Here is a 23090-nt window from a genome sequence, read left to right on the forward strand (position 1 = left end):
CTTCTTTCCTGCCTAAAGGTTCAGTGTTGCGTGTAAAGAAAAAATCACTTTGCTGCAGCAGCTCCAGCCTCTAACTCCCCCACCCCCCCATGATAAATAGGGGGTCACTAAGGACCGCCACATACCAAATCCACAAGACAAGGGGTGGTGGAGGGACCCTCCTTCTTTTGCCAAACTTTTCAGCTCAACTTTCCCAGCTTCCGCTTCTCTGGGGACAGAGGAGGAGGAGCGGGGGTTGGGGGGAGCACCAGGGCTGCTGCTCTGTGCGTGTGATTCTTTAAACTCACCCCAAGTGCTGGGAGATGGGACAGAGAGAATCCATCTGATGACCATTATTAGTATTTGGGGAGACTATTGTTTGCTCCCTTCCTTTGGGGAGTTATTTTCCCCCCTCTCACGTCTTGCTCCTCCTCCTTTCCCTCCTCCTACTAAGGGGGAGGGGGGAATGGGAGGCTCCAGAAGAGCCGCAGGACTGGTAGCAAAAGAAGGGAATTGTTTGAGAGTTCAGTCATCCAAAAAACCTTCTTCCATGTGGCTGCCCTGATTCCAATGTCCCTTTCTTCCTCTTGCAACAACTTCCTTCTCCTCCTCCTCCTCCTCCTCCCCTGAGCCCTGCAGAATCTCTCCGCCCCTAAAATTATCCCTAAAATCAACCACCACGAAAAGAAAGTAAGTCCAAAAATCAAAAACCCCAGACTCTTTTGCTGAGTTCCAGATCCGGCCTGGAACTTCCCAGCCCCTGGACATTAGCCTCTTTGTTGCTTCTTCTCATTTTGTGTATCTTTGTGTTTCTCCTTCCTGCTCCATCAGAGATCTCCGGTGAGTGAAACAGCTGGGGGTGGGGTGGGGAGGTTAAAAAAAGTTTGCTTTGGAGCGAGAGAGAGAGACGTTCTGGTGGGTTGTGGTTTTTTCCCCCCCTTAAGCTCCTACGTGTAGGAGCCGCAAATCTTTTGGAGTTTGGGAGGGTTGTTTGCTGGATGCTTTTAGGGGAAATCTCTGTGGTTTGTGTTTTTTAATGCAATAAAAATAGCAAGAGAAGAACAGTTTCCCCAGCAATTCCCTCGCCCCCCTTCCATGGTGAGTTTTGTTTTTGACCGGGCAGGTGGGATTTGGGGGCTTGTTTATTTCACTCTGTTTCTCGGCATTAATGGAGGGCCCTGCACGCACTCTGTGGGTACTGCAGCTCCAATGCCCAAAACTTCCCCAAAGATCAACTCGGCTCCCTTCCCCAGGCAACAAGAGACAGGAGATGGATAAAGACGATTTAAGAAATAGAGTTCTTTACCTCCCCCTCACCCCATCTTTCATAAAAAAAATAGTGGATTTGTTTTTTAAAATGATGGGAGTTTGCAGAAAAGACAACTAATGCAAAGGCATCTTGGCTTGTGATTATGTGGAGGGGTTCCTGTTGCAGAGAGAAATTCGTGGGTGGGTTTTCTGTAAGTAAAATGTTTGTTCGCTGCCTGCATTTTCTTGTGCAATTGTATATTTTAGTCCTTATGCGAAGGTGATCGGTGAAATAGATGGAGGGGGTGTTAAAGGAGAGTTGGGGGGAATCATCTTCTGCTGTGATGATGTGGGACTTGAGAGGCTGTTATGTGTGTGTATCTTGGTATTTGGACTGTAACTTTGGCAGGTCCTTGTAACATCGCCTTTAAATAGAAAATGCACTGACTATTTAGGGGAGGGAAGGGTTCAGGATTTATAGCAGCATTCAAATTACTTTTTAAATTAATTTTGAAGAACTTGCTAATAATATAACATAATAATAATAGACTAAGCAAGCACCTTTCTTGATAGCCCCCCAAAGGGCAAAACTGATTTAACACAAACATTTTATTTTTGACTAAAACTTTTGCCTGTAGAGGGGCCACAGTTTCCCAAGTATATTTCAGTGAAGTTGTGGAAGAGGTATTTCAGGATCTAGTCAAGTTGGTGTTTTGTTTTGTTTTTTTTTTAACGAAACTCTATTGCCTCTACACATACTCTGTTTTATGTGAACAGGAGAGTGTGTTTCTATATATACAGACTGTGTGTGTGTCTGTGTTCACATACAATTTCTTGCATGTCTTAAATTGTTTGATTTACTTGGTGACCAATTCTCTTAATTTCTGCACAGCTACCAAGCAGCACTGTGCAATGTTGTTTTGATATATCCGTCTGCAGCCTAACTGTCAACCTCCATTTCCCATGGTTTAAAAAACTTCATCATGGAAAATTATTAAGAGCCTGAGGGTTTTTTGTGTTGGTGGTGGGTTTTTTTGTTTGCAAGTAGGGTTTTATTTTGGTTTTCCTATCCTTTTGGGAGTGCGCTTTCTCAGTCTGCCTGGATTTGGAAGAGAGAAAATTGTTGGCTTTGCACATGCGCATGCACGCGCGCACACACACACACACACAAAACACCTTTATGGTGGGTTAGATATTGAGGTTTATGGCTCTGGGAAAGGTTTCAGGAGAAACACTGTGAGGGTTGCAAATGATGGGTGTTTTGTTTTTTAAATGACCTAAATAACTGAATGTAAATAGCTCCCCTTGCTAATAGGAAGCACCCTGGAGTCTCTTGGGGAAAATATAATTTAGGGAGAATTATGATTTTCCCATAGAATGGGTGGATTTATGTGTGGCAAGAAATCAGTGGAGTTTTGCTTCCCTCACAATCAAAAGGTGTAATCCTCCAGGTCTAAAGCAGGCTAAACTCTCAATGGGTGTTTTCTGTTAGGGCTGAAATCAGACCTAGTGCTACCCTCCTTGCTGATGGAGTTCTACTTAGGAAAAATAGGGCATGTTCCCATGAGGGAAGCACAAAATGCTAATGTACAAAATTGAGGACCAAATTCATTTCACCCTCTCAAAAATAACTCACCTTTTGAGAGAGATCTCAGTGAAAACTGTAAAGGTGGCAGCATCCACACACTGCCCTCTCTTCTGCACGAGGGGTAAAGAGGATACATTATGGGTGGCTGTGGCTGCTCCATTCTAGGATGTACATTCTCATGGTCCCTCTCTACTTCCTTAGGGATTGGAAAGCACCGCTTTTCTTCATCTGTTTGTTACTGTGATGCGCCGGGTCATCCACCTGACACAAAACAGCACGTGGGCTGTTTGGTTTCACCTCGCTAAATGGGGCACTTAAGTATTCACAGAGTCTTTCTAGCCCCTGGGGTGTCAGACCCTCTGAGCGTTTCCTTTCCTGGGGGTTGTTGGGCAATTATTCAGCTGTTCTTTGGCCAAACTCCCCTTGCCTCCTGAAATTCCTTGCACTCCCCCCACACCCAAAACCCTCCAAGCTTCACTATATTAACCATGGAGCTCAGATCCAGGGGTGCAACTCCCATTCACCTATGTTACTGAGTGTGGCAAAATTCAACCTTAAGGATCTAACTTAAGTCCCCCAAAACAAGGAAAGCTGCAGCTAAGATTGTAAACCCATGGAATCCTCTGAGCCCACTGCAGAGACTGGTGCAAAGAAGTAAAGCTCTTTCCCAGCCTACGAGGGTGTGAGATCAGTCTGACAGCAGTCAGAAAACTCACTTTGTGGAGCTCCTTGTTTTTCTCAGTGATACTGGATCAAATGTGCTTGGTTTCCAAGTCAACAGATTACTTTTCTAACTGCCAGTGCCACCTGGGTTCATCCTGCATCTCACACCCTGAAGAGTGAGGAAGGCTGACAGTTGGATTACGTGCTCACAGAAGAGATTCCTGCTCACACTATTGTGGCTGTCTTAGGGAGGAGTAGAACTAGGGGCTGAAGGATAATCTTCAGGTTAAAGCACAGGGCTGGGAGTCAGGAGACTTGGGTTCTATTCCTGGCTGACCGAGACTTCCGGTGTGATTTTGAGGTAAGATCCTTCCTCCCTCTTTGCCTCAATTTCCCCATTATTAAAATTGGTCTATTACTGACCTAACTCACAAATGGAAAGCACTATAGAATTGCAAATATGATTAATAATATTGACACTTCAGGGCCAACAAATATAAACCCTTGTTTCTCTTGGTAAAGCGAGGCTAGACGTTGGATGCATATGGTGATATCCTCATCCCAGTTCTGCCCCCTATATGGTGGGTAAAAGAGCTGAAGCAGCATAAAAGGGATCCAAAAGGATTCCCTTGTCACAGGATCTGAGGAAGACAGCCGCAGAGTGCTCTCGAGGCCCCCTGGCAAGCCTTGAGGGGCATGTGTACCCGGGGCGTGTTTGGGGACGGCTATAGGCAGCAAGGATAGGGTGCTGTAACTTAGACAGGCCTGCAGGTGTGTCCAGGTTACAGTGGGGGCCATGGGATGGCAGAGGACTGGGAGGAAGCCACCTTAGCCCCCTGTCCACCAGGGCAGTGAGTGCTGCGCTGCACCGCTAAGAGGCGTAGCGCAGAATCTCACCCCTAGGAGGAGTAGTTGTGTTGAAAAGACTGAGCTAGTTTCCTGACTACAACCATAATCGAGCCACATGAACCTCGAGGGTGACTTCAAGGTGACTAATAACAAAACATTTAGTTTAACCTTGGGGCCAAAGGAAAAAGGCAAAGCAGCTAAACCATATGTTTAAAGCCACCCTCCCGTCACTGCACGCTGATGGCCAGATTGTAATGCATAACTGAGCAGCTGAAGGCCGAGGAATGTCTCTGGATTTAGGCTGGTGTAACAGATAGCCCCAAGACATTGGCACTACCGCAGACCATGTGGGTTCATGGTTGGCCTTGCTCTGCCCCCATGAGAGTCAGTGGGAATTTTGACTTGAGTGAAAGAAGAGATAGGCCAACTCTGAGTGGTTTTGAAAATACCACCTTAGACATGTTCTAGGGGAGGTTTGCGAGGTAGAGCTTGTTGAGGTCATTTGTTCAGATCCATCATGTTAAATGCCTGATTTTGCTGGCTGGTAGTTGGTGCGTTATGGTCAGGGGATTGCCAATCTTTTGGCTCAGGTGATCCCCATCCTGGGTGGAGCCTGTTCAGATTTAAAGCTCTTTCAGAAACGTTAGCTGGAAATCCTGTTGCATGTGCGTGTTGCAGTGCAACAACCAGCCATTGTGCCTTGATGATTATAGTGCTGAGTCAGCCCATTGCTTGTGGAATCGCCGTTCTGAAGATGCAGCAGTTTGGCATGGTTATAAATAGGCTCGGAAAGATCAGATTTTTTTATCTGTAAAAGTCGATTTTCCCATGCACACCAAAACTGCTGAAAACACATTTCCGACAACGACGATCAAAATTTACAGATAAGCAAAGTAACAAAAATGTGGCTTGAGAACTGGTTCCAATTTGATTTAAAGGATATTGACTTGGGGTGTTTTAACGAGTTTAAAGCTTTAACTTTATGAACCTCAACGTCCACTATTGTTAAATAATTATCCGTCTCTTCCCCCCCCCCGCAAATTCCCTCAACTGTGAACTTTTAAACAGATAAAAATAGAAAAAAAATGCATAAAAATAAATATCAATGTCATCTGTCAAAATTGTAAAGAAATAAAATTCAGCTTAGTCTTGTGGCCACAACGAGGCAGCAAACGCGGCGCTGGTATTCACCAGAGCGACAGTGCAGCACAGGGGTGAGTGAGGGTCCCTAGCAGCCTGTGACTGGCAGTGCGGGTGTGCAGTTCTGGTGGACACTGGGAAGGTGCCAAGCAGAGCTGTCCCTTGGGGAGGGCGAATCGGGGCGACCGCTCCAGGCCCCGCGCTTTGGGGGCCCCCGTGGACCGGTGTGGTCGGTCCCGGAAGAAACGAATCCGTCACATCTGCCTTGGGCCCCGCACCCCTAGGGACGGCCCTGGTGCCAAGGCTCGTTAGGATGGGGTGAAGCATTCTCCTAGTCTCTTTGCTTCTCAGCATCCCTAGGCGGGGAGATGATGGTCAGAGCCATGCTGATCACCTGCAAGTACCCCCTACATCAGTGCAACTGTTTGATTAGGAATGGTGAGGTGGAGCTGTGTTGAGCACACAGAGCTCTTCTGTACTCACAGTGCCTATTGCCACCTCCTCAGAGGCAGAGTTTAAGGTTGGGTGGGAGCGCAGTGTGGAAGACATTAACTTACCCCTTGCATTTCCTAGTTCTCAGAGATTGACAGTTAGTCGCCCACCGTGTTCCGGAAGCAAATGAAGTGGTGGTAGGCAACCTTCATTCTGCATTCACTGTGGGGTTTTGGCAGATGGATGTAAAATGACCTAATCCCAGGTCCCAGTGAAGTTGATGGCAAGATCGCTGTTGACTTCAGTAGGCTCATATAAGGTTTGGATAAACATTCTGAAATTTCGGTGGCTATTCAGGCCTTCTGGATCTGTAACAATGGGCTGGGGGTCTTTCACTGAGCTATATATGTAGCAGGATCCATGCAGCAAGTTACTGTGTGGGAATCTGGGGTGCTGTGATATTGTGTGGCAAACCAGGGTGTGAAACTCGCCATGTAGACAAGCCCAAACTTGAATATTTGTGTTTAAAGGCTTTTCAGTACTTGCCTACTTTTATACGTGCCGTGGGCATGCAGAGCTCTACGGATAGCTAAGAAATGACACATCCCTGCTCAGAGGATCTTAGATACTAACTCAGCTGGAACCAGGAAGCAAAGAAGGACAAAAATGTAAAAACAAGTTTTAACAACGACAAATGTAGCCATGTTTATTTTTAAACACCACCCCTCAAAATAAAGTGAGCGTCAGATGGCGTTTTGGAGGATGGGTTGGATCACTTTTAGTTGACTTCTTAATTTTATTTTTATTCACATTATTGACAGTGCAAATTGTTGTTTTTGCCGTAAAAGAGGTGGCATCCCATACGCAGTTTAAAGGCTTAGTTGTCCTTGACAGTCACATCTGTAAGCTCTTTGGGGGAAGAACTGACTGTGCTGCGTTTGTACCGCACCTAGCACAGTGGGGTCCTGTCTTATGTCTGGAGCTCCTAGGTGCTACCGTAATTGACTATAACAGTCCTGAGTAAGAGGTGTTGCGGAACTGCTTGCCCACAGCGGGAACTAAGGGATCTTGTTTCAGGGAGTATGTGGGAGCTGCAAAAATACTGCACCCCGTTATTAGGCAGAGTGCCAGTGCCAAGAAGGACACAGACCTGGACCCTGCTCTCTTCTCAGCTGGTTCAGAGCAGCTTTCAGCTGGTGGGATGTGGGAGGAGATCAGTCCCTGAGCTCCTCTCAGATGTGAGGATTGTGATTGTGCCTGGTCGTTGTGTAGTGACCACAGGCTTCCTGGGCTTAATCCAAACCTCGCTGTATCCTCCTAGTGCCTGACTTCTGTGGAGTCGAGGCAATATGGGCTGCTGTGGGTATACGCAGACTGTTGTAAAAGTTCAGTCAGGGATTGAAAGTAAATCACTTTCCTCCCACTTGGTCTGTGTTCCCTCCAGGAGTTCAGCTATTTGCCTATAACAGCCAGTAAGTCTCTTACCCAAAGCTCACTGGTGGGAATTCCATTTTGACAACCAAAGGTCCCATCCAGCAAAGGGATCCGCAGGGTCAGGGTCTTGGTGCGTGTGGATCCTTTTGCCGGGTGCTGAAATATATTTATTAGATTCAGTGCCAAGGATTCTAAACTGATTTTAGGCACGGGTCTGCATGTCAGGGCAGTCCCCAGTCACTCTAATGACACAAATGTGGAGGAGTGAGATGGCTATCCCTTTAAGAACTCTAGCATTAACTTTCTAACATCAGACCAGAAGCCTTTAGGTTATTTTTATTTCTCCAAACCACTTCAAATTGCCTGAAATTAGAGGCTTTCCGCAATGGAGGTTTGGTGCCATCTGAAAGCTGGCAGGCCAAACTAGCAGGTGAGATAGAGCCCTCTGAGCCATTGCATAATGGTAATCAAGGCCCCATATACATTAAGGAAATTTACGCAGGTGTAACTCCAGCAATGTGGTCACACTGGTATGACCCCCTGACCTAAATGCATTGCACTGGCCCAAAGCGGGGCTTACCCCGGTACAGCTTAATCCAGTGAGGCACTAAAATAAACTGCACCAGCATAGCCCCTGCTTTTTGTTGCTGCAGTGTGTCTAATTAGAGGTCCACACTGATGTAGCTACCTTGATGCTTATTTCCTTAATGTAGACAGGGTCTAAAGCTGATTCAAAACAACGTAGGCACTGCCCACCTGCCCTGCACTGAGGAGTGCTGAGATGAAGGGTGGCCTGGGGGAGACCCAGGTTTAATCCTCTGTTCTACCAGACATCCGGTGTGACCTTGGGCAAGTCAGTTAGCCTCTCGGTGCCTCGGTTTCCCATCTGTAAGAATGCACTTGCCTACCTCAGAGGGGCCTGGTAAGGATAAATTCAGTAAAGATTGTGAGGTGCTGTGATTCTGGAGGCCACAGATAGGAACCGCGATTGGTTTAGGATGGAAATGTAGCCTGCCTCTTCAAGCATGGCAGTGTGGTGAAAGGCTTGTCCTGGGTGGATGGGATGCTTTCTGGGGGCTCTGTGCAGTGCTTTGAGATTTGGAGAACAGGCTGGTGACCTGCTATAGAAGACCTGTTAGCTGAGTGTGACCGTCAGGGAGTCTAGTGTCGGTAGCAGCACTGCAACAGATTTATGGCTCCAGCCAGTGGTGGTACAGAGAGACCACTGTAATCTTTTATGTTCCAGGCAGCGTGCATCTCCACAAGCAAAATGACTCCCACCTTTTCCCTCCTCTCCCCGCTTCTAGTTTTATGAAGACACTCCCCCCCCCCCCCCCCGCCCGCAATTGAAAATTTGACTTTATCTTCAAAGAAGCCCTTTGATGTCAGACTTTGAAAGTGGAGAAAGAGGAGGCAAGAGAGAGACCATCACATCCACTAGGAGCCCAGTTGCCAGCGAAAATGTCTGAGAACAGTCTGAGCTGTTCGTGTTTAAAATCCAAAGCCTAGATTAAGTCCATGTAGAGGCCTTCTCCCCAGAGAGCACACTGGCAATACTCCATGTAGCAAGGGTTTTCTCTCACACACAAGTGGACAGTTATTTGGAAGCCAGGAGTATTTTGAATGATGACTAATATTTTTACATTCATCTGGGGCCTTTCATCCTGGAGAGCTCCAAACTATAGATAATGCATAGAGGGTTCTCTTCACTCCACCCCTTCCAATCAAAGCCACTCAGCTCTGGGGTGGGAGGATGGCACTCAATCAGTGCTTGGCATGGCTGCATGGCTGTGGGTGGTATAGGCGCATTTTGGCCAGCTGCTATCTGAGCCTGCCGTCACCAGCAAGCACTTCCTTTGGGCCCCAGGGCCCCAGGCAACTGGCACAGGAGTTTAAGGAAAGCTGTTAGGTCAACAAGTCTGAGCTGTGTCAGGCCAAGAGGGTGGGACTGAGTTCCAAAGCTGAAGCATTCTCTTGGAAATCGGTCTGGGTGGGATTTTCTGAAGCAAAAAAGTGATTTAATGTAAGGCCTGTTGAAAGTCAGTGGGCCTTATGCTCCTGAGTCACTAAGGTGCTTTTCAAAATCCAAATAACTTCCCTTCCTTCTAAAATCAGGGCCTTGTTTTCTTGAGTGCCCTCACTGATCCTGTGTGGTGGTGTCACCCAGGGAGCAGGGTGGTTTCTCACGTAGCTGGGTTTCCACCCTGTTAAGGTTCAAACTGTCTAGCTCCAAACCACCACCTTAAGCCTTACCTGGAAACTACTTGGAAATGGACTATGAAGCATCAATGTGATGTGATCTCTGTGTGAGGCCGGCTTACTACGTAGGGTGTACCAATCTGCATGATCCCATGGTGTAGTTCCAAGGAGAGAGTGTTGCATTAGTCTAAACCTGAGAGGTCAAAGGCCTGGATTTCTGTGGTAAAGACGACGATCTCTGAGAAGAACAGTTGCACCCTTCTCAACAACAAGCACAGATGAAAGAAAGCAATCTTGGCCATCTGTGTGTACATATGTGGCCCACATCACCCTAATAACTAAGTTCCTCACAAACATTGAGCTATGATGTCTTGCATTTCTAAGGATCTCTCCATCTAAGAATCACACTGTGCTTTACTAACTAATGAATTTAGCCTCACAACATCCCTTTTTCCTCTCTACCTTATCTTGTAGTACTGGGGACTACTCATGTGCATGCCAGACAGAGGCCAGAAGTCCTCTATAGACAATATTTACACAACATACTACAGATTGTGTTGGCTCTGGCTTCCACTTAAATCAATGTCAAAACTCACAGTTATTTCATTAGGAGCAGGTACAAGCCTTAAGTATACAACAGAAAGTAGTAATGAAAACGTGCTGGCCTCACTTAAATTGGCAGTTGATGTGCATTTAAGGAAGGCTATGCTGCTTGCTGGAGGGGTGGGGGATGGCTGGAGGGTAAACAGAATGGCATTTATACACATACCATGTTTGAGATTGCAGAACCAAGTGGTAAGTCATATTTATTATGCACCTTTGGCCACCTCACCTGCACTCTGCCCACCAATCCATTTCTGCTGGGACTGCTTTCGATATCCCAATCCCCCGAGATATTTAAAAAAATACTAACCAAACAAGCACACACACATTTTACCAGACCAAAAAAATGTGAGCATAACCCGGTTTGATAGTAGAAGGGTTAAGCTAAGAGGAGGTTTGTTAATGTGACTCTCTAGGTGAGAGCCTGAGAAGAGCCTCTTGCTCCCCTTTTACTCTAAATCCTAAATTATCATTTGTATTACTGTAGCACCTAGAGGAATCAGCCAAGTTAAATTGGAAAAGATGGGGATCAATATGAAAATTGAAAGGTGCATAAGGAAATGGTTAACAGGGAGACTACAGCGGGTCCTACTGAAAGGTGAACTGTCAGGCTGGAGGGAGGTTACCAGTGGAGTTCCTCAGGGATCAGTTTTGGGACCAATCTTATTTAATCATTTTATTACTGACCTTGGCACAAAAAGTGGGAGTGTGCTAATAAAGTTTGCGGATGATACAAAGCTGGGAGGTATTGCCAATTTAGAGAAGGACAGGGATATCATACAGGAAGATTTGGATGACCTTGTAAACTGGAGTAATAATAATAGAATGAAATTTAATAGTGAGAAGTGTAGGGTTATGCATTTAGGGATTAATAACAAGAATTTTAGTTATAAGCTGGGGACGCATCAATTAGAAGTAACGAGGAGGAGAAGGACCTTGGAGTATTGGTTGATCATAGGATGACTATGAGCCGCCAATGTGATATGGCTGTGAAAAAAGCTAATGCGGTCTTGGGATGCATCAGGCGAAGTATTTCCAGTAGAGATAAGGAGGTTTTAGTACTGTTCTACAAGGCACTGGTGAGACCTCACCTGGAATACTGTGTGCAGTTCTGGTTTCCCATGTTTAAGAAGGATGAATTCAAACTGGAACAGGTACAGAGAAGGGCTACTAGGATGATCCGAGGAATGGAAAACCTGTCTTATGAAAGGAGACTCAAGGAGCTTGGCTTGTTTAGCCTAACTAAAAGAAGGTTGAGGGGAGACATGATTGCTCTCTATAAATATATCAGAGGGATAAATACTGGAGAGGGAGAGGAATTATTTAAGCTCAGTACCAATGTGGACACAAGAACAAATGGATATAAACTGGCCACCAGGAAGTTTAGACTTGAAATTAGACGAAGGTTTCTAACCATCAGAGGAGTGAAGTTTTGGAATAGCCTTCCAAGGGAAGCAGTGGGGGCAAAAGACCTATCTGGCTTTAAGATTAAACTCAATACGTTTATGGAGGAGATGGTATGATGGGATAACATGATTTTGGCAATTAATTGATCTTTAACTATTCATGGTAAATAGGCCCAATGGCCTGTGATGGGATGTTAGATGGGGTGGGATCTGAGTTACTACAGAGAATTCTTTCCTGGGTATCTGGCTGGTGAATCTTGCCCATATGCTCAGGGTTCAGCTGATCACCATATTTGGGGTCAGGAAGGAATTTTCCTCCAGGGCAGATTGGAAGAGGCCCTGGAGGTTTTTCGTCTTCCTCTGCAGCATGGGGCACGGGTCACTTGCTGGAGGATTCTCTGCTCCTTGAAGTCTTTAAACCACGATTTGAGGACTTCAATAGCTCAGACATAGGTGAGAGGTTTTTTGCAGGAGTGGGTGGGTGAGATTCTGTGGCCTGCATTGTGCAGGAGGTCAAACTAGATGATCATAATGGTCCCTTCAGACCTTAATATCTATGAATCTACGTATCTAAGTTCTGGGCCCCATTGTTCTAGGTGCTGTACATACACATAGTGAGAGAGAGTCCCTGCTTCAAAGAGCTTGCATTCTAAATGGAGAAGACAGGCAAAGGATGGGAGGGAAAACCAAGCAAAGTGACTGCCCCAAAGTTACCCAGCAGGTCAGTGCCAAAGCGCAGAGTAGAACCCACATCTCCTGCCTCCCAGCCCAGTGCTCTATCCATTGGCCCACACTATCTTTCTGAGGAGGATGTCACAGCTGAACACTTGGGTTTTATTTTAGCTAGAGAGGTAGAGAAGAAAAAGGGGTGTTGTGAGGCTAAATTCAGCAGATGCAGGCATACCTACACTAGTTTGGATTGAGCTAGCTCACTAAAAATGGCAGTGTAGCCGTGGTGGGATGGGCTAATTGTCGCGTATGTGCCTTTGGAGCCAGACAGGATTCTACTTGGGCAGCTAGCCCATGCCGCCATAGGTACACTGCTATTTTTAGCGAGCTAGCTTGATTGAAGCTAGCTTGGGTACGTCTACACGAGCTGCACCCACCCCGCCCAATTGCTATGTAGACGCATCCGTAGAGTTGTCTATGGTGCCTACCACTGCAGTGTCGAAGCACCTGTCAGCCTGAAGAAAGTTGAAGGGAGCTCCACTGTGATCCTGGGGAAAGGGCAGGTGAAAGGAAAAGTGCAAGGCCAGCCTAGGGGAAGGGAAAGAACCAGTTCTATATAAGGGAACAAGCTAACAGGAGAGAATTAGCTGAGGTATGGTGACTTGCAAGCTGGAGAATAGTTGCCAGAGAGTAAGGGAACTAACGTGACTAATTTGTATACTGCGGACAAGGCACAGTTATTATATAAATATCACACCCATTCTGTCTTGGGGTTGGGGGGGCTGGGACTAGGCTCCTGATCCAAAACCACAAGCCTTTACTACATGAGCTAAAGGCAAACGGCTATAGCTGCTGCTAGTCGTGGGCCCCTTAGCTGTGCTGTGGACTCAGCCAATAGAGGGCAGCATCACTTGCATGTATCCATATAGTCAGTACAGGAGTATTCGGTGTTGCAGGGAACTGAGGGAGGGGTCAGGAAGATGGTGGTTTGAGGTGCATCATGGGAGGAATGGAGTGATAAAGGGCAACTCATCATTCTGAGTGCTCTGAGGGATAATTAGAGTTATGAAGGGACCTCACAAAACTGGGTGAGTGGGCAACAAAATGGCAGATGAAATTCAATATTGATAAATGTGAAGTAATACACATTGGAAAACATAATCCCAATTGCATATAAAATGATGGGGTCTAAATTAGCTGTTACTGCTCAAGAAAGAGATCTTGGAGTCATTGTGGATAGTTCTCTGAAAACATCTGCTCAGTGTGGAGTGGCCGTCAAAAAAGTGAACAGACTGCTAGGAACCATTAGGAAAGGGACAGATAATAAGACAGAAAATATTATAAAGGTGCCATATAAATCCATGATAAGCCTACACTTTGAATACTGCATGCAGTTCTGGTTGCTCTATTGCAAAAAAGATATATTAGAATTGGAAAAAGTACAGAGAAGGGCAACAAAAATGATGAGGGGTATGGAACAACTTCCATATGAAGAGAGATTTAAAAAGACTGCAACTGATCAGCTTGGAAAAGAGACAACTAAGGGGGGATATGATGGACATCTATAAAATCATGAATGGTGTGGAGAAAGTGAATACGGAAGTGTTCTTTACCTCTTCACGTAACACAAGAACCGGGGGTCACCCAATGAAATTAATAGGCAGTAGGTTTAAAACAAGCATAAGGAAGTACTTCACCCAATGCAGTCAGCCGATGGACTTGTTGTCAGGGGATGTTGTGAAGGCCAAAAGTATAACTGGGATCAAAAAAGAAGTAGATACATGTGCATAGAGGATAGGCCCATCAATGGCTATTAGCGAGGAGGGTCAGGGATGCAACCCATGATCTGGTTGCACCTAATCCTCTGACTACCAGAAAGTGGGACTGGATGACAGCATGGATCACTTGATGATTGCCCTGTTCTGTTCATGCCCTCTGAAGCGTCTGGCAACGGCCATTGTCAGAGACCAGATAGTGGGGTAGATGGGCCATTGGTCTGACCCAGTATGCCCATTCTTACTTACCTTAGCACCATCCTTTATGCCCTTCTACTTTTCCACTTTCCAAACCCAGGTTGCATTCAGTGTACCAAACAGATTGCTGAAACACGAACCTAGCTGGACCAAAACAAAGTGGAAATGTTGACTCGGTTGCTGGGGTGGGATGTAAGGAGAGGTCATATATGGAGATGTTTGGAAAATTGGGTCCCCCTTATTCATCAAGAAAATAACTTACCTCTCTCCCAACACAGGTGTGTGTGCATGCGCACACACACAGACACCCCTACCCCTCTCAGTTTACCAGCAAAATTTGACTCAGGCTCATTGATGAAAAAGATTGTGGAGGGGGGAGAACTAGATTAGAGGTGGATCACAATTAAGATGTTATACTCAAGGAGTATGTGTGCTTTCTCCCTGAGGGCTGAGGGGCTTGTGATCAGAACCAGTTGGGTTTTCTCCCTGCCGAATTTTTTTATCTGAGCTCCCCACGTTAGGGCTTCATGCCATAATTACTGTCGCCAGAGCTAAGAGGGACTCATTGTGGCTCATTCCTTGTTCTCCTGTTAACAGTGCTGAATACTCTGAGGGAGTCAGTCAAGAACAACCCAAGAACAACGCAAGGTGTTTCCTCCCAGGGCTAAACATGCTACCTCAAAAGTGCTCCCAGCCATGCTTGGCCTGGGGACAAGAGACCAATCCTGACATGCAAAGGCTCGTTCCATTGTACAGTAGGTGACAGGGGATTGCCTATATTCCCTGGAATTGAAAGCAGAGGGTAATTCTGGTGAATGGTTGGTTATTCTTAGGAGATTTTGGCCCCATCCAGACATGAAGATAAGCCCCTTCCAGATTTGATTCAAAGGTGTGTGGAGGGGGTGAGGAGGTGTCAATTTGAATCTTGGGATTTGAATCCAAGCCTTTGGTTATGGTTTTTGACCCATCTCTAAAATTAAACGTAGGCAGGGAAATGACTCGCCAGGAGGCAAATTCACACATGGCATAAGCAAATGCAGCTCCGCTGAAGTCCGCGCATGCACATTGTCTGGGTTTGGCCCAAGAAGTTTATCTGTCAGTCTAATCAGTTGGCTGCTACATGTCAGTGCTGCCATTGCTTTACTGAAGAAGTTGGTGTAATAGCACCAGAAGGGGCGAGGGGATCCTAGGTAACATGACAAGGACTGTATCGGTCAGAGAAGGGACAAGGGACTGTGGCTACAGCATGGCAAGTCTACTGAAACTCTTGGATCAGCCCTATAGTTTTTGGGGGCTCCCACGAAAAATAAGTGATAGTGAGAAGCAGGGAAGGAAAGATGATGGAGTATGTGTGGAAGTCTTATGCTCTGGATGCTATAGAAGAAAGAGACAGACTTCACCTGGGTGGGAGGCGGGGAGTGAGGGAAATTATTATGGTTTCATTATTGGATTTGTTGCAGAAATGTTGTAAGCTGTGTTTTGCAGCTCTGTCATACCTTATATTTGTGTAGCTTGTCTTTTTCTTTATTGGGCACTAAAGCACTATAAAAATCATAATGTATAGGAAGCGTTCACTGCAGCTGTTTAACTACCCAGAGCAATGCCATAATGCCATTTCCTCCCATTTTAATATTGCATTGACTTACATTGTAAGCTTTTTCGGGCAGGAACTGTCATTTTGTTCTGTGCTGGTACAGTGCCTGGCATAATGGGGTCTTGGTCCATGACTGGGGCTCCTAGGTGCTATGCTAATACAAATAATGTGTAATAATTTTGTTGCAAAGTTCTCTAGCATTTTACAAACTATTAGATATGCGAGAGCTTCTCCATAGTTAAGAGTGAGACTGATTTGCATCCCTCCCTGCTTAAAATCCTCAAAACACTCCTTTCCTTTTTGCTTCAGATTTTGCAGGGATGGTCTGTGACAAGTGGACACTGTTTGGTGTAAATTGGAGGTGATGTGATTCTAAGAGTCTTGGCCCGAAACGTGACTGGAAGGGGGTCTGAGATAGTGGCAGCAGCTAAGTAAGTGGAGTGGGGGCAAGTTTTGGGTTAGCTGGCATAGAAATAAGAGAGTAGAACTGGATGGGACTTTGCATAGATTGTTTGCATACACTGATAGTTTATTTTTCTAGTGGTAATTGGGGCTACTGAATATGTGGCAAATGTCCTTCCTCAAAGAAGTTATTGACATCCTCTATAAGTATTTAAATTGTAAGCTCCTTGGAGCAGAGACTGTCTTTTATTGTATGTTGGTACAGCACCTAACACTGTGAGGCCTTGGCCCTTGTTGGGGTCTCTGTACTACTCTAGTAGTAGTAATATAATAGGAGTACCAGATGCTCTTGACTCTCCTTCATTAGCCAGATAGAGTAAGAAGAGCTCCGTGTAAGCCTGAAAGCTTGTCTCTTTCACCAACAGAAGTTGGTACAACAAAAGATACTGCCTCACCCACCTTGTACCTCAGAGAGCGTAAGGATCAGTCGGATAGGTGGGGGTTTTCCGTAGTGTTCCTCAGAGTTTCTCATATGTGAGTGAGATAATATCTGAGAGGGATCCTATTTTCTCAGGCCTCTGCTTGGCCAGTGGTTCTAGAGATGCCATCCTGGATGGGGATGCACTTATCCATCAAGTAAGCTTGATGGTATCCTGCAGTAAGAGCTGCCCTGTGGCATCATAGGAAGGCATTCTATGTTGAGAAAAGAATGCATGATCCTAAAGGGTTCACGCTCCTTCTATGATGTAGGAGAAGTAGAATCTCTGTGCATATTCTATGGCCAGGGCGTAGGCTTGTAAGAATTTCTTGTGTCAGAGGATATATGTGTGTCTCAGACACTGGTATTTTATTCTTTCCTGCTTCACTGTTGCAGGTCATCCAAGAGCCAGCGGTCAGTGATTGATAGTATGCCACTGAGGGCTTGTCTTCACATACAGCGCTACAGTGGTGCAACTTAAATGAAGATGCTTCTAAACCAAAAGGAGAGCTTCTCCTGTCGGCATAGATAATCCACCTCCTCAAGAGGCAGTAGCTATGTCGACAGGAGAAGCTCTCCCACTGACATAGCGTTATCTACACACGGGGATAACTCAATATAAATACGTCACTCGGGGGTGTGGATTTTTCACACCTCCGAGTAATATAGTTATACCAATATAGGTCTGTAGTAAAGACCTGGTCTGAGTCTTCTGTTCTTTGGCCTCTTGGTTGGGGAGAGTTTTCTTTAAGGATTTCTTAGTATTTAATTGTTCAGTGACTTTCCACCCAGGCACTAGAGCTGGACACCTCTTGCATTTGTCCAAAGGGGCAAAACAATCACCTCCCAGTATCCTGAATACGAATTCCTATGAATGGATTTACAAGACAAGAGGGGCGTACTCCCTGAGAATTGTGGGCCAGCTGATGAATTTGGGGATAGGTGAGATTACTCTTATCTGAAGTAACTTGGACATGAGTTTTGTTCCCTTTTTGGTTGATTTGTGGGGGATGGGTGAGCATGAAGGAGAGGGAAGCCCAAAGTTATTAGTGATGGGCTCTTAAGGGTGGGTGAGGTATAAGCGGGCCTCATCCTGGTAAAATGAGAAGGCCTCATGGAAGCAGGCACTGACTGTTGCTCTATGGTTTTGCAGTGCGGCCCTGTTCTCAACAGACCCTGAGGCATTACTGTAATATAAATGGTAAAAAAGCTAGGTAGCAACACCTTGCTGAATGGATTTCCTTCTTATCCGCCACTGGGCAAAGAGCAGGCCAGATGAGCTGTGGGACCGCCTTCCATATCAGACCCTGGCATGAGGCAGATGGTGTCCTTGCAGCATCGACATCTGAAACATTACATTAAAAAAAGTGAGGGGCACTGAGTTGTAAACCCTTTCCTGCTGCCCTGGAAACTAGTCATTAAAATCTATAGGGGACCTTGTGGTGGGTGAGGGGCTGCCTAAGGGGAGAGGGGGAAGATTGTGGGATGAGGAAGGGGAGTGGTGTTTTGGAGATGGGATTGAGGGATCAGTTTTGGGGTAGGGAAGGAAGGCCTGGGTAGGCTTTGGATCAGGGAGGAAGGTGTAGTCTGTGTTGGAGAGGGAGAAGGGAAGGTCTTTGGGTGGAGACCAGGATGGCTCTGGAGCTGTCATAAGGGTTTGGGGAGAGGCGGAGCTGTTGACCATGTCTTAGGCTGCCCAAGCAGCACCGGTGCTAGCTTCTCTTCCTTCCTCAGCTGGCCCCAGTCTTCTGGAAGAGAGAGAATTTGGTGCCTATGTACTGGAGAGATGTGATGGGTGCCTTTATAAATACCTCAGATAGAGAGAGTGACAGAATGTGGGGTGGTCTTCCCTCTCTCCAAGTACACCAGAGTGAGGGGCATGCTGGTGTATGAGGAGAAAAATCAAGTTCCTGTCATGGAGGGAACAAAAGAACACCATTCCCGCCCCCCGCTCAGATTTCTCTGGATTCAGCATTGACAAACATTCTTAATTAGACTGTTTTTGTTCTTTGAGGGTTTTCTCCTCTGGGAGATAGAAGAGCCAGTCTGTACACTGACTGCCACGTGCAGCTTCTCCACAGGCTGTGTATATTCCTCCTGCCTCATGGTGTATCTGCACCAGGACTCTTTGCACCATTGCTTTAGCAGTGGTGCAGTTCCTCCATTGGTAGCAATGGCAGACGCACTAGCGTAGGCAGGGCACTTGTGTTTGATCAGTATGTCCTCCAACCCTGTGTAGACAAGGACTTGGAGAACAGCCATTAGTTTGGTGCCACAGCAGTGAGAGGGACTGTAGTATCCCAGGATATTGAGGTTGTGGCATCCTAGGACACTGGGATTAAATGGGGATCTGGCATCTTGTGCCACAAGGGCTAAGCCAAGGGGGAGGGGCATCATTAGGACACATACAGATGGGGGCTGCACACCCCCATATCACAGATTCCTAAAGCCTTGCAAGACGATGAGACAGACTCCAAATTGAGTGTGGTAGAAAGGAATCTGGAAAATGGCTGCTCCAGCTGGCTGGCCAAGAGTTAGCCATGCCTGTGAACTGCATGCTTTGCTGGTGCATCACTGCAATGCCACAAATTGTTTTTGCTAGTGGTAGCAGAAAGGGCTAGGGGAGGGAAGCACAGGGAGAGCTGGCTTCTTAATACTCCTGACTCGTCCTTGGTCTGTGGGGAAACTCAGCCATCTTATTTTCAGCCTCAGGAATGATCAGCAGAGACAGTGGTCTGTGTTCCTAGGAGTGGGGGGTCAGCACGAAGCGGGGGTGCTGATGTGGTCATCTTCCTGCACTATAGAATCTAGAGGTATCATTTAAACAGAGAGAGAGAGAGAGAGACGGAACTCAAAGCAATAAGATGCTGCTGTTGTTAGTGGGGTGACCCAGCATGGACCTGGGAGTGAAAGCAGCTGGGTTCTGGCTGTGGGAAGAGGAGGATCGTCTGGATAATGTACAGTCTCCTGTGGCCCATTTGATCCAGGCTTCAAGATAACATGAGATATTCAGAAAATCTCCTCTCCCCACCATTTCCTCCCATGGCTAGTGGATAATCAAGACACAGTTTTAATACCCTTCTTCTCCCCTTGCCCCACACGTGCATGTATTTTTTGTGTGTATCCTCTTGGCAGGAGCTAAAAAACACAAGAGGAGTTTGGACCAAGATGAAACCAGTGGAGGAATATGTTGGGCAGCAAGAGGCTTTGTTCTGAGCCCTGAAGAGAATGGGGGAGGGTGGATGTCACTTCCCCGATAGGGACCTTGCCAAAGTTGTTCTTGCTTGGAAAGGCAATGTATAGTTTTGAGGTTGTCTCGGAATTAACACTTGGTCATCCAAAGTAAGAGTCACTTCCTTTGGGACTGGGAGACTCAAACCATGGCCCTCAGAGTCCTAAATGTGGCTGCCTTGTGTTTCATGCTGTATTGGTACAGATATGTGGCTTAGGTATTGGAAGACGTCAGAGGCAAAGCTGGCTATTCCCCTTGGATAACAACTGTGCAATGTCTTAGAGTCTTCCTTAACCAACAAACAATCTAGGTTGGCCTGTCAATGAAGATACAAGTATGATGGTTGCCATTAAAAAGTCAACATTTACCTAGGGGGAGTCAGGACTTCTGGGTTCCATTCCCAACTCTGCCACAAACTACTTGTCTCATCAAGTCAGTTCACCTCTATGTGCCTCAGCTTCTCCATCTCTACAAATGGCAATAATGCTACTTCCCTACAGTTTTATAAAATGCCTGTAAAGAACCCTTATATACCCCCTGCCCTCCAAGCATCTCAAAATAATAATATTTTGAATAACTAGACAGAGCCACATAAAGCACTGCACAGTCCCCAGCTGATTAGGACAGCAGTTCCCATACTGTGGTCAGCAGAGCACTAGCTGGTGGCCTGGGGAGGGCTGGCTGGTCAGATGGTGCTGACAAGGACTCTCTGTTTTCAGCTGCTGCTATGAGCCCCCAGGCTCTTCATTGCAACCCTCTGTCAAAACAAAGGCAAAACGCTTAGGGAAGTTTGGATATATTGTTAACGGTCTCGAGTCAGATGTACCACCTGGCACATAAGTCACTGCTGTAGCTGCTACAGGGATGTTGCACAATCACAGGCTTTAGGGGGGAGTTGTCCATGAGGTGCTCTCTCTCTTAAGATGTGTTCTATGCCATGAAGAGTTGGAGTATCCTGTCTGTGTTAGGAAGTCATAAGAGCTCATGCACTTCCTAATTTAAAAAGAGTGATTGAGCTCTGGTGTTGGGCTATTTGTTTATATGGGGAACCCCCTCCTTGATCTGGATGGGATTCTCCCTAGGAAAACCACCCATCTCCCTTAGAACTCAGATCTTTGGGGGACCCATGCTGCATACATAAAATGTGTTAAAGTCCTTTTGTGTAAACTCAGGCAGAGTCTCCATTCACTGTGACAAACCTGGGAAGCCCCCCTTACAGAGACCAGCAGCTTCTCGGACTGCAGAGCGTGCCAGCTCTCAAAACTCCCACAATCCCTTTGTTCTCTTACAGGGAAAACAGCTTCCTTAATCCCCTGCACGTACATCCAGAACATAAACACAATCCCCAGCCCCAAAGAAGGTGTCACTGACCTCAAGCTGGAGACTGTAAACTCCTTCCCCTCCCCTCTGATTTCTACTGCAGCATGTGAAATTTAACCTCTTGTGCTGAAGGAAACCTGTCACACACAAGCCAAGGCAATGAGCTGTGGCTGCTGCAGCGTGATGGACAGTGATTAATATAGGAATGTCGCCTTGAACACTGGCATTGACATGCACCTTGTGTTCTGAACACTTCTTTCCAATCAGCTGGAGGTAGGATTTACTAAACTTGGGTCCAGGTGGATCAAAAATGCAGCGCTCCAAAACTCATTCTTTGGGAAGGAAGGGGAAGGTAGAAGCATGATCCAGTGGGCAAGGCACTGAACTGGGAGTCAGAACTGGGCTTCTTGTCCTGCCTCTGCCACTCACCTGCTGTGTGACCTTGGGCAAATCACTTCATCTGTTAGTATCTGGTTCCTCTCCTGTCCTTTGTCTGCTGCTTACTTAGATTGAAAGCTCATTGGAGCAGGGACTGTCTCTCTCTGTGTTTGTATAATTCTAATACAATGGGGCCCTGATCTCATTTGGGGCCTTTGGGCACTACTGGACTACAGCTAATTAATAGGTAACACCCATAGTTATAGGCGGTGTGTTGCAAAAGCTATTTATTGTGGAGGTGTCCCAGCAGAGCATTTCAAGCATGAAGCCTAGATCAGATTATTCATGCCACCTTCCTAGTTTTAGAGCACACTGGCTGTGGAAAATTCCCACTGCACCCACAAGTGGACAGACACCCCCTTTCCTGTCTGAGCTGTTTATATGTTTGGTTGTAGAGATTCTATACTTGCTGAAAAGACCTTGCAGGCACAGTTTGCCACCTGGGCAGCTAGTTATGGCTGTGTCACCCATTCCTTAGTATATAAGCACGGATGTGATATGACTGGCTGGGGGAGCTGATCACGTGACATTTGCAAATGGTACCATGTTGCCGTTACAGCTCCACTGTTTGCTTCACTCTTGGCAGCTGGATGTCCCTCTGTTTGTTTGACAAACACTTTCTCTGGAGTCTGTGATTACCAGCGGTTTAGTCTGACAAACCCTTGTTAAATTGTCTCCTCCTTCGTTGTCTATAATTCTCCCCCCATTCTGTCCCTGTTTAACCAAAATATTTTGAGTGCTCAGAAAAATAATTTCTCTCCATTGTAATCAGCCTGCCCCTCCTTGCTTGATTCATTCAGTGAGGCTGCAACCCCAGAATGCTGACAGCTGGGATTCTTCAGATTTACTAATCCAGAAATCCTGGGGCTTCAGGGAACCAGTAAATACAATAATGCTGAGAATCTGAGAATCTCAAACCGCTTGACTGACGTTCAGCCTCGCATAACTCATTAGGTTGTTCTTTATTATTATCCCCATTTTACAGAAGCGGAAGCTGAGGCAGAGGGAGGAAAAGTAATTTGCATAAAATCACACAAGAAATCTGAGAGAACCAGGAATAAAATCCAGCCATCCTGACTCCCAGTCCCCTGCTCTGATCACTAGGAAACATTTCCTCCTCGTCTTGAGAGAGAAATAAAATACCTTAGAAAGAAGGGGTGCCAGATGCAGTTTTTAAAATGCCATCTCATTAGTAATTTTAATGGCATTTTGGCATTACTGTAAACTCAATCCTGAAAACTGGGGTTGTGGAATTACTCCAAGGTCACTGCATTCCCCAGTCATTATCCAGGGTTCATAACTATCATCCTTCCCGTGAATCATGTTAAGTGACCTCTTGTTTTCAGCCCTGCAGTATTTGGAGCAGTGCTGGGGGAGAAGAGGCCGAGAGGAAAAAGCACATGGCACACGTCATGGATATTAACTAGCAGGGAACAAAATTCT

At 46.2% G+C, this 23090-nt stretch overlaps 1 protein-coding gene across 9 annotated transcripts in view; it reads left to right on the plus strand.

Moving 5' to 3' along the window:
- Positions 1-317: 317 nt before the first annotated feature.
- The window catches only part of BOC (BOC cell adhesion associated, oncogene regulated), an 80853-nt gene continuing 58080 nt past the window's right edge, over positions 318-23090 (plus strand). For 3 of the 9 annotated variants that reach the window (XM_043538647.1, XM_043538648.1, XM_043538650.1), the window contains exon 1: positions 928-1077. In XM_043538647.1, coding sequence (XP_043394582.1) covers positions 1075-1077 — 3 coding nt within the window. In that variant the 5' untranslated portion in view covers positions 928-1074. Of the gene's footprint in view, positions 820-927; positions 1078-5455; positions 5542-23090 lie in introns of those variants that run through there. The other 6 variants (XM_037908943.2, XM_037908949.2, XM_037908927.2 and 3 more) reach the window with 5 other exon arrangements.

This window comes from Chelonia mydas, chromosome 1 (genome assembly GCF_015237465.2).
Source record: "Chelonia mydas isolate rCheMyd1 chromosome 1, rCheMyd1.pri.v2, whole genome shotgun sequence".
Classification (NCBI taxonomy): domain Eukaryota; kingdom Metazoa; phylum Chordata; order Testudines; family Cheloniidae; genus Chelonia; species Chelonia mydas.